At 42.8% G+C, this 12688-nt stretch overlaps 1 protein-coding gene across 1 annotated transcript in view; it reads right to left on the reverse strand.

Annotated features, from left to right (window-relative positions):
* LOC310772720 (serine palmitoyltransferase 2-like) overlaps nt 1-12688 on the reverse strand; it is a 66074-nt gene that overhangs the window by 40157 nt on the left and 13229 nt on the right. Inside the window, exons 5-7 of the mRNA XM_083632603.1 lie at nt 9028-9152; nt 7422-7515; nt 4511-4616 (exon numbers count right to left, since the gene is read on the reverse strand). Coding sequence (XP_083488729.1) covers nt 4511-4616; nt 7422-7515; nt 9028-9152 — 325 coding nt within the window. The remainder of the gene's footprint in view (nt 1-4510; nt 4617-7421; nt 7516-9027; nt 9153-12688) is intronic.

Genomic DNA, 12688 nt, shown 5'->3' on the forward strand with positions numbered 1-12688 from the left:
TCGCCACTTAGTGGTCGGTAAAATAGATTATACACATTATCTTCCTCCGATAGTGATATAGAAGACGCTGTCAAAAAAAAAAAATGTTTATGTAAGACGAGATAGCTCGTCTATGGCACTTAACCGTTGGATTATGTAAGACGAGATATCTCGGCTATGGCACTCAACGTGTTAATGTTTAATTACCATATGTAAGGGTTCATGCACAGAGGGGATTGTCGGGAAAGAGATGGCTGTTTGAGGAAGCTCCCATTTATTAACATTTCAACAAAACAACATAACACAACACCACCTGTGTTGTTTTTTACAGTGCACAGTGTCATACAGTGTCATACAGTGTGGTGAAAAGAGGGCAAGAGAGGAAATTAAAACTTATTATAGTTATATAGGATTTATAGTTAGAAAGAGTGCTAAAAAAGAGAGATTTTTTTTTTTTTTTTTTGAAAAAATCCATAGATAAGCCGCACCGTTATATAAGCCGCAGGGGCCAAAAAAGCCCAAAAAACGGGAAAAAAGGTGCGGCTTATAGTCCGGAATTTACGGTAAATATAAATTACCAGGAAACAACCTCCTTAGATATCTGCAAATAAGAGATTATGTAAGGAAACGCATACAAAACTTTGAGACCTTTAGAGGCTCTAGTCTCGATGTATGTCTTCGACTCCCGTCATGCTCAGTAAAAGCTCTATCGTACATATATGACACTTTACAATCTCTTAATCCAGTTGATTCCACTCAAATAAAGATAAAGTGGGAGGAGGAAATGGGCACTGAGATCTGGGACAGACTATGGGAGGGAGGTGTGGAGCACATCATCAATGCTCTAATAATGAAAGACACCATTTAATTCAATTAAAATTTTTGCACCGTCTTCATTACTCCAAGGAGAGATTACATAAAATATATCCTGAGATATCCCCGACATGTGACAGATGCCTCTCAGCAGACGATACACTGCTACATAGTTTCGTTGATTGTCCCAAAGTTCAGGCTTATTGGGTCAATGTTTTCAAATCATTATCTGAAATACTACAAATCCAGTTACTATCAGGTCCATTTATTGTTATTCTAGGAGTGTCTGATGATACTATGAAATTGACCAACGCCCAGCAATGCTTCCTATCCTATAGTCTCATCACTGCAAGGAGATTGCTTCTAATGCACTGGGAAAAAAAGGAAGCCCCTACCACAAAGATGTGGCTTAACAACCTTATGAACACACTCCACTTAGAAAGAATAAGGTACACTCTTATGGACAAACTCCCATATTTTGATAAGGTGTGGTCGCCTTTAATTCAGTATCTTGCACTAGCAAAATAAAATTGGCACTTTCCTCTCAATATCAACAAAATTACCTTTTGACAGAAGAATAGGGTGGGGTCGGGGGAGAGGCAGGAATAGAACTGAGAAACTAAGTTAATGGAGATCTTTTTCTTGTCTTGTCTCTTTATTTTTTTTTCTTTAATGTTTTGTATCTGTATGTATGTGTACATGTTCAAATTCAAAAAAGAGCATTTCATGATCGAACCTATATCTGTACAAATGGAATAGAATATACTGTATGTACATATAGTATATAATGTATATATTGTCATGCTCAAATAAAACATAAAACATATTTGAAACATTTGACTTGACTTTGATGTGTGGATGGTAAACAAGCTTGTCGGCCGAGAAAAGTTGGCCATAGCCAAACCTTTCATGGCAACAGCCAATCAGATTTTCACACTTCCTTGCTTTCCAACCAATGTAATTTAATCTCATCAACAACAGTTGTGTTTGGCAAGTGAAACATTGATGAGAAGCAAGTCGATAACAGCTATTCTAAGCTTTGTAGTTCTGTGGGACCTTTAATTGAAAGACTACAGGAAAAAACGTCTAAAAAACTATAGTTGGAGTTGTAGAACAGTTGCATTGATCCCCTTTGAACATTCTGAAACATTTACCAATGAAATGACCAGCTGTGCTATTACATAAGGCAGAGTGGCCATGTTGAAAGTGGCTTGGTGGGGTTAGGATGGCTAAATCAATGGGGTTATCATGTGGGAACCTCCCATCGCTTATGCATTGCTGCATTACGACTAGAGCCCGACCGATATATCGGTCCACGATATTATCGGCCGATATTGGCCGATAACCGATATATCGGTATTGGCCGATATGTTGGCCGATATGCCGATATTTTTTTATTTTGTATTTTTTAAGTTATAGACAGCATGTTGTGTAGATTTGATCTTATTTCTTAACTCAAGTTATATTTTATATTTGTTCTATATGTGTTTTTGTATTTCTAGATTTTTATATTTATTAAATTCCCAGTTCAGTTTACTGTTTCATTACATTGATGTCATTTTGGACAATAAAGTTTATTGATAAGCTGTAAAATATCCTCCCTACATTACATATCTCAAGTCATGTCAAGTCATATCTTTGTCAAGTGTTTGATATTTGAGGGATCATTGCAAAAGAATTGTGTAATATAATGTTTATTATATAATATAAGAATATTGGCCGATATATCGATATTGGAATCTTTTTACTCCCTAATATCGGTATCGGCATCGACCTCCAAAATCCAGTATCGGTTGGGCTCTAATTATGACAATGACACCTTCAAGACGGTTCAACTATAAATGCTGTCATCTGGGTATGTTCAATGACTATAGGCCCTCATATCCGCACTAATAAAACCTACCGTAAATTCCGGACTATAAGCCGTGGCTTTTTTCCCGTTTTTTGGCCCCTGCGGCTTATATAACGGTGCGTCTTATCTATGGATTTTTTCAGAAAAAAAAAAAAAAATACAAATAAAATCTCTCTTTTTTAGCACTCTTTCTAACTATAAATCCACTTCTGTTTTAATTTCCTCTCTTGCCCTCTTTTCACCACACCGCGGACACTGTGTGCACTGTAAAAATAAACAACGGTGGTGTTGTGTTATGTTGTTTTGTTGAAATGTTACGGTAATACGGTAAATGGGAGCTTCCTCAAACAGCCATCTCTTTCCCGACAATCCCCTCTGTGCGTGACCACTTACATATGGTAATTACGGTAAGCAAACGGCCACTCGGCCATCAACTCCCTCCCCCGACTACCAGGAGAAAATCACAAACTTCGGCGAATTCACACAAAGGAAGATCAAGGAATATTCCATCGAACCGGAGCAGATCATAAATATGGATGAAGTGCCTTTGACGTTCGACCTGCCACTCACTCGGACTGTTAACAAGAAGCGCCCTGGAGGATTCTTTCACCAAAAAAAAGCTTTGCTCGTTCTCGACAGCATGAGAACGAGCAGTAGAAGCAACACTCTCACTTACCATGGGGAAGGTACGCAGAAATTCACACGACGCAGCTTTCAAGTTGAAAGCAGTCAATCTCGCATTAAAAGAGGGAAACAGAGCAGCCGCGCGTAACCTGGGCATCGATGAGTCAATGGTGAGGCGTTGGACGGTGCAGCAGGAGGAACTGTCTCAGCACGGAATATTATAGGAGTGTGAAAACATCCACAATCACCAACGGGTTCCAAAACGCTGGACTGCTGCGGGATGAAGAGGATGACGCCGCCACAGCTGGCGCTGAGGGCCGTCAGAGGCTTCAGAGGCTGTTCGATGCCGACAGTGACGAAGAGGAGTTCGTTGGTTTTGAGTGACAATGAAGGAGAGAGGAGAGTGGTTGACGAAGCCACCCTGAACCTGTTCGTTTCCGACACTGAAGATGAGGACTTTGGTGGTTTCAGTACGCAGGAAGAAGAGGAAGACGAGGATTACCGTAGTGACTTGACTTCTCTGGTTACAGGTTTGCTGCACATATAGCCTATTGTTGTGTGATTTTGTCTGGGGATTAGTGACCTGACTTTTGTTTTGTTTTGTTGAAATGTTAATAAATGGGAGCTTCCCCAAACAGCCATCTCTTTCCCGACATTCCTCTCTGTGCACGAACCCTTTCATATGGTAATTAAACATCAAAACACCCGCGGCTTATAGACCGGTGCGGCTTATAGAAGAAAAAAATAGTCAATTTTGGTCCCGCGGCTTATAGACCGGTGCGTCTTATAGTCCGGAATTTACGGTACTCTCACACTGTACCAACCCTTGGCTTGGTGACTAATTCCACCACCATGTCATGTCAAGTCAAGTCAAGTTTATTTATATAGCCCTAATTCACAAGCATGTCTCAGAGGGCTTCACAGAAAGTATGTCTAGCTGATTCTAGCTAACACAACAGTAACAAGAATATACAGAATAAAGATATCATTTGAACAATTGATAATATAGAAAATATAGAAATGAAGAGAGAGCAGAGGAGAGAGCAGGAGAAGGGGGAAGAGCAGGGGGAATGTGAGAGAGTGATGGGGTGGGGAGGGAATGGGAGATGTTGGAGGGTATTCATAGCTTTCAAGGGGCGTCACGCTGACAACCATGAAACAGGTTGTCAGAAGAATAATCTGAATTGCATTTTTAAGTTTTAGAATGGCATCTATGTAGGAGTGTGGAGTGAGTGTGGTCACCTGTATATGCCCTCGACCACTATGAGGATCTTCTTCCATGGCCTGTGAGTTCTGGGCTGTCCGTGAACTATGGCCTCTCTCAGCAGCTTCTCCAGGCTCTGCATATCTGACAGGAGGGCCAAACAAGAGCAAGGACAGAAAGGTACAGCTCAAAACTGGCTTAATTTACACAGTTTAGTTGGTATTACTCATTTGACCAAAGTGCACACTTCACACTAACAAATATTGGCTCATGCAATGCTGTCATGTCCAAACTTTCTGTTCCTCTTAACGCCTACAGAAATAGTAACTAAAATGGAAATAACACATCTTATGATCAGCATGTCTGTATCGTGTCCATCCCCTCTGTATAGTCAGTGTGTGTGAGGGGGTGTATATCCTACACCAGTGGTTCTCAAATGGGGGTCCGGGGACCCCCAGGGGTCCGTGGCACTTTGACAGGGGGTCCGCGAAAAGTTTTCAGGAAAATAAAAATAAAAATATTTTTTTGCAAAAGCTTCATAGTTCAATGAAAATATCTTATGCTTTAAATCTAAAATGGTTCATGGATTACATTCTAATCTAACAAACCTATCAATTTAAAAGTCAAGCACGTTACCGTGGAAACAATTAAGCTTAGCCCAAAATCACAAATCAGAATGAGGGGGTCCCTGGTATACTATACTATACTACCTCAACTATATTTTCTATCTTGTAAGGGGTCCTTGGCTGAAAAACATTTGAGAACCTCTGTCCTACACCACCAAACCCCCCCCCCCCCCCCCCCTTCTCCAACTACTCTGCAGGAGCCTGGAGACCCAGCCTGCCTGTAGCCCCCTCTCCCCCTCGTCACTTCTCATCATACAGGAGACAGAGGTGAACAAGATCTTCAAAAAACAAAAAACAAGAAAACCGACAGGACCCGACTCCATATCATCCTCTGCCCTGAAGCACTGTGGTGACCAGCTGGCCCCAGTGTTCACTGACATATTCAACACCTCACTGGAGACCTGCCATGTACCAGCCTGCTTCAAAACATCAACCATAATCACCCTCCTGAAGAAGACAAGGCCCTCGGCACTTTACAGACCCATCGCCCTGACCTCTGTGGTCATGAAGTCCTTTGAGCGCCTTGTCCTGTCCGACCTTAAATCCATCACAGACCCACTCCTGGACCCCCTACAATTCACAGTCTGGTATGCTGCTGCCACTCTCAAGGACATTAACAGACTGCAGCGCATCATCCGCTGTGCTGAGAAGGTAATCGGATGCAACCTGCCATCCCTCCAGGACCTGCATCATGCAGCCAGGACACTGAAGTGGTCTCTCAAGATCATGGCCGACCCCTCCCACCTCCCAAGAGACTGAGGTCTGCCAAGACCAGAACCACTCACCACAAGAACAGCTTCCCAACCGCCATCAACCTCACCAACAAGGCCCACAAACCCCACTACCTCCTCCTGAACTCATCTGAACCCCCCCCCCCCCCCCCCACCGATATGATTAATGCCTGTTTAACTCAGACTGTAAATCTCATGTAAATTTAATGTAAATTCATATTTAATATCCACGGAACACTCCTCCACTCATACATACTGTATACATATTGTGTGTGTGTGTGTGTATATATATATATATATATATATATATATATGTATATATATATATATATATATATAGACATACATGTGATTTGATTGCACTTGCAACGTTGTGATTGTCTTTAGTTATATTCTTACTTCTTTATCTCTGTATATCGACCTGACCGTCCATACAGACACTAAGGTCGCTTTCACATATAAGCTGTTTGGTCTGCTTTAACCGCGCCAGAGTTCATTTCCTCGGATAGTGCGCTTCGTTTGGGGTGGTGTGAAAGCGCAAACTCTGTTGCAGAACAAACAAGCGAACTCTGGTCCGCTTGAAAACGTGGGTCTCGGTTCGTTTGCAAGTGAACTCTAGCGTGGTTCATTTGTGGTGTGAAAGCAAACCGAACCAAACACAAGAGCAAACAGGAAAGGCAGTGCATCATGAGTAGAAGGCGGCAGAAGGAAGCAAAACACTGCGCCGCGCACACGGGTCCGTGCGCACCGCGCTGCCTCCCTCGTCTCGTCTCATCTGCAGAATGATGTTGGACCCAACAGCTCTTGTAAAATTCTTGTAAGATTCTTGTAAAATATTTATTTGATAGTAACACCAAAGTAAAACCAGAAATCCCAAGATTGCATAAAGGTGGTTTCTCTATGGGTTGTGTTTCACAGATTCACTTGTGTTGTTGTTCAGTCAGCCCTCAGCAGGCAAGGCGGCAGAAGAGGAGAGATTTCCCTTCTATATTTTGTCCAATAGACGAGTGACCATTTTGACCACATGACATTATTCAGAAAGTTTGGTGCGCTTGGCAAATTGCATGAAAGCGAACCGGACCAAATGAAAAAAGAAACAATGTTGCAACTTCACCCCCCCGAATCGCACCGAGTCCACCAGCGGCAAAGTGGTTCTGATTCTGATTGTGTGAATGAAAGTGGTGACTTCAAAACACAACAGACTGTCAACAGGCAGTCTAGGGAAGGACTAAAAAACAGGTTGAAGTATACAAATAAAGGGAAAAGAGCATGCGTTAAGAGGCATTTAGGAGACAGATACATTTGGTACCATAGAAGAGAGAACTAAAGAATGGACAGATGAAAATAAACGGCATCTACTGAAATGGAGGGTAGGAATAGGATGCACCAATAGATACAGACAGATGATTGGAAGACAGAAGATTGGAGATGAACACAAGGATGTGGGTGGATAGAGAAATGCATGTGCAGATGCGGTAGGAGACAGGGATAGATAGCTGGGTATGGACCTGTAGGAGACAGGGATAGATAGCTGGGTATGGACCTGTAGGAGACAGGATAGCTGGGTATGGACTGGGTGCTAACAGACTCACTGTTATGTTTGAAGACTCTGATGGGGGATCCGGAGAGTCTGGCTCCCAGGACCAGAGAGGCATGGTTCAGTTCATCACTCAGAATAAGACAGCCCTGCAAGATAGCACACGTAGGTTCAATCGAATTTACAAATGGGCTTGTTAGTCAACTAAAGCCCCAGACACACCAGGGGCCAGTTGCACCAAGTGGTCTTAACTATGCCTGGTCGTAACTCCTACGTCGGTCTTAGTTAAGACCAGTCTTTAGAGTGGATTTACGCCTGTTGCACCAATAGGGCTTACGTCTGGTCTTAACTACGCTGGTCGTAGCAATGCGCGTCCATGTGAATTGGCCCAAAAATGTGCCTCGCGCCATCACACACTACTGTATGTGCGTCACTACACCCTCCCTCCTCCCACCCCCCTCCTCCTGTGGAAGCTCCGGGGGGAAAATGGCGGCGATTAGTGCCAGGCAGTCTGAATGAAATTGAATGTAATGTTCCCAATTCTATGTATTAAATTATAAAAAATGACCCTCAACATTTGGGAAGGCTAAGCCACACAACTAGTTCGTTATAATCGAACGTCATGCTTCGAAGGCGACTTTACGACGATGAGGACGGTGAGGACTCAATCACATCAGGTCTCCGCTGATATACTACCACGGAGATCTCTACAGGCACAGGCACTTTACGCCTCCTCCTGACCAGGCGTAATATTTACGACCGGTCTTAGTGAGAAAAAGGCTTACGCCCTATTGGTGCAACCGGCGTAGCTGTTCGGTCGTAAAGTTACGACCAACTTAGCTTAAGACCAGTCGTAAGACCACTTGGTGCAACTGGCCCCTGGAGAACAAGAAAGAACTAGCAGAGTAGCAGTAACAAAGGCTGATGCGTCTCCTCACGTCTCCTGTGTCGGAGCCAAAAAGTTACACTTGAACACACAGCAAAGACTCCAGCCGACGGTCAACTAGCACGTACAGTAGGCCTACGTTCTGTGTCTGCATGAGACCTAGTGTAGGACTGCACATATACAAACCAGATACATGAAACAAAGCAGGATTTGTCTACCATTTTCACACCACTCTCGTTCACCACTTAAAAGGTTTCATAATATAGCTACCTCTAATGGAGAATATGTCTGATAAGAAGTTGCACATGGCACTGGTGTTGTCGGCTCTTGCCTGGTCTTTTTCTTGTGGAAGAAAGTAAGAGGCAGAGGTGAAAATAAGGAGAAACTGCACTGAATGGGTGACAGGCTCAAAGGGCTTTCCGGAAGGCCACGTCGCTGTGTGAACAGATGATGAAGTTGAACTAGAAATACTGCATCGTGGTTGTATACCTCTGCCAACAAGTCAGCAGTCTCCATCCATCTCTGTCCAGAGTCATACAAGCACACATACCTTGAAGCCTAGACAGTAACTCAGATAACCTCTTTACAGCTGTGGTGAGCAGAAAAGTATGTCAGAGTCCAACCTGGAGGATGGCACTTTGCAGCTGATACCTACCTACCCAGTATTAATACTGAGCACTCTATTAGGAACGCGGTACTCGGTGAGCGTAAAGAGAGCAGGAAGGAGGCAGAGACACACAGAGAGAAGTGAAACACAGATCATCTCTGGTCCTACCTTGCCAGTCAGTGCTGGTATGTTCATGGAGTTGGTGGCGAAGCCCATGCCGAAGGCCATGGCTGATTCCATGCCCAGGAACTTAGCCACCAATTTCTCCATCTCCTCGTGTCTGTCCAGGTTACCTGAGGGACAGACATGGGTCACCAATGAACACATACTAACTTCCTTTTAGAAGAGAAAGTGGTGGAGTGATGTTTTGCCATAGTTTGACAGTTTTACGGTTCTGCTCACATGCATTCTCAGTGTTCAAGGCTGTACTCTTGACTTTAGTGTCAACTGTTACTTTAATAGGTTCTGATTAACTTGAAAAAATATTAAATCAAGTACAATGCTATTGATTATACAGAAGCCATATAACCATGTTTCAGCTCAAAAGGCGTGATTTAGTGCCGATTCGCTCTAACACTTGATGCATCATTTGTGTGTCTCCCTTTAAGACCTGATGCAGCGTCTGCATCGTTAACCCTTTCAGCAATGATACTTTATACACTATCCCTCAGGTTTTAGGAGGTTCTTTCAAACACGCCTTAGGTTTTAGAATGCTTTTGTAGAGGGTGCCTTAGCTCTTAAACTAAAGACTAGATCCCAAGTCAAGTCTTAGCTCTTAATGGGTTAAACTAAAGACTAGATCCCAAGTCAAGTCTTAGCTCTTAATGGGTTAAACTAAAGACTAGATCCCAAGTCAAGTCTTAGCTCTTAAAGGACGGCTTTACCGTGGGGAATATGAATATATATCAATCTCACGCCCCTAAGGTTTTAGAATCCGTTGAAATTATTTGAAATTGGAGCTTCACTGCCTGACCTATCAGGCATCTCTCACATTTTTAGGGAAGCCGGGTGACGCGTTACGCGTCACCCGGCTTCCCTCCCCGCTTGCGGAACTCGAGGGCCTATGAACTACAAGTCTTGTGAGCCATGGTCCCGCCTCTAGAGGTCCTCCACGCCCCTTCAGAGCTCTCGACGAAAAGCAAAAGGCAGCCATCTTGTTCACCCGCTTAGCATACTGTAGCTAGGTTAGCTTTCCATAGCTCCTTGCCAAGAGACCATATCTCTGGAACGGAAGCACCAAAAGACACGGGACTGGCGGCATTGGAAAGCTCGTCAAATTTTACATCTAGTAGTAGGTGAGTTGAAGTAACGAAATCAACGCTGAGCAATGTACCCATTTTTACACATTTTTACAGAAAATAGTTACAACATCAGATGCGCGTAACTCCTACGAAAATGCCTTAAAATGCATGAATTTTTTTTTATGAAGACATCTCCCGACATATATACTACCGTTTACATTTGGTGCAATTTGGAGGCAATTTTATTTTCGATTTATTTCTTCTTCTTTGTATCTTTTATTGTCGAAGCCTTCTTCTTCTTCTTCTTCTTTGAGTTTTATGGCGGTTGGCAAACATATATGTGCATTACCGCCACCTACTGGAGTTTGATATCAGCCAAATGCCTGAGGGGTGGGCATGAAAACGAAGGCCACGCGAGCCCAGTGCATTGTGGGAAATGTAGTATTTCGGGTCCCCGCACCCGCCCCTCCCCTCCACCACCCCCCCCCCCCCCCCTCCACACAGAGTGGATTTCTGGTGATATCTCTGGCGGGAAACAACCAATTTCAAAAATTTCAACGGATTCGAAAACCTTAGGGGCGTGAGATTTAATATATATTCATATTCCCCACGGTAAAGCCGGCCTTTAATGGGTTAAAGTCAAGTACATGTAGGGCAGTGCTTCTCACACTTTTTTTTGTTTCAGTACCCCCTTTCCCTGATTTCTCAATCCAAGTACCCCCTTTACCTGACTACAACATTTTGCTTAAAAAACTGCAAGAGAGAACTATAGCATAGTGCAATGAATGAATGATAACCCACCTTTTGAAGAATATTATTATTATTATTAATATAACATTAGAAAATAAGACATTGAGTGAAAGAGTTGCAATTAGTGCCTCCTGGCAAGATTTATTTTTAGTTTAATTTATTTTCAGGACTTTTCAGGACTTTACCTTTACCTCCACGTACCCCAGGTTGGGAAACACTGATGTAGGGCATTCCTCTACTGGACTTCTATTGCAGGTTTGATAGCAAACAACAAGATGATTTAGCTGTAGAGCTGCAACGATTAATCGATTAATCGATTAGTCGATCGACAGAAAATTAATCGACAACTATTTTGATAATCGATTAATCGTTTTGAGTACAATTTTAAGAGAAAAGGTCTAAATTCTCTGATTCCAGCTTCGTAAATGTGAATATTTTCTGGTTTCTTTACTCCTGTATGACAGTAAACTGATATTATCTTTGAGTTGTGGACAAAACAAGACATTTGAGGGCGTCATCTTGGGCTTTGGGAAACACTGATCATCATTTGCCACCATTTTCTGTCATTTTATAGACCAAACAACTAATCGATTAATCGAGAAAAGAATCGACAGATTAATCGATTATGAAAATAATCGTTAGTTGCAGCCCTATTTAGCTGTGCCTGCTACTCCACCATTTACCATCAACCACATGATTTATCTGTGCCTGCTACTCCACCATTTACCATCAACCACATGATTTATCTGTGCCTGCTACTCCACCATTTACCATCAACAACATGATTTATCTGTGCCTGCTACTCCACCATTTACCATCAACCACATGATTTATCTGTGCCTGCTACTCCACCATTTACCATCAACCACATGATTTATCTGTGCCTGCTACTCCACCATTTACCATCAACCACATGATTTATCTGTGCCTGCTACTCCACCATTTACCATCAACCACATGATTTATCTGTGCCTGCTACTCCACCATTTACCATCAACCACATGATTTATCTGTGCCTGCTACTCTACCATTTACCATCAGAGAGCATGAAGTAAGAACTGTGATCTGTTGATTTATCTGTGACTGCTACTCCACCATTTACCATCGGAGAGCATGAAATAAGAACTCTGCTGCGCAGGCAGAATAGTAGGAAAGCCACTGGCCCTGATCTCATATCATCTGCTACCCTGAAATACTGCGCATATGAACTTGCACCTTGAGATTTTTAACTGGTCCCTTGAACAACAGAAAGTTCCACTATGTTTTATGTCAGCTGTGATTGTGCCTGTACCCAATAAATCCAATCCAGGTTGTCTGAATGATTACAGACCAGTAGCACTGACATCTGTTATCATGAAAATATTTCAACGCCTGGTGTGTAACCATCTCTCCAGTGTGGTCCTTGAGCCCTATCAGTTTGCATATAGAGCAAACTGTTCAGTTGATGATGCAGTTTCACTGTGCCTGCATTCCATTCTACAACATCTAGAGGCCGCTGGAACGTATGCAAGGGTTCTTTTTGTAGAATACAGCTCAGCTTTTAATACAATTATTCCATCTCGGCTGTATGAGAAGCTCTTGCATATGGGTGTTGGACAGCCCCTGTGTAATTGGGTGCTTGATTTTCTATCAGGAAGAACACAGGTGGTCAAAATAAACAACAACCTGTCGAAAAAACACTGACCATCGGCACTGGTGCCCCTCAGGGGTGTGTACTTTCTCCACTCCTGTACTGTTTGTACACCAATGACTGTATTTCCCACTTCCAGTCTGTTCTGATGTTTAAATTTGCTGATGACACCACTGTAGTAGGTTTGATCTCTAACAACGGTGAATCT

Source organism: Poromitra crassiceps (assembly GCF_964638095.1).
Source record: "Poromitra crassiceps genome assembly, chromosome: 3".
In the NCBI taxonomy this organism is placed as follows: Eukaryota; Metazoa; Chordata; class Actinopteri; order Beryciformes; family Melamphaidae; genus Poromitra; species Poromitra crassiceps.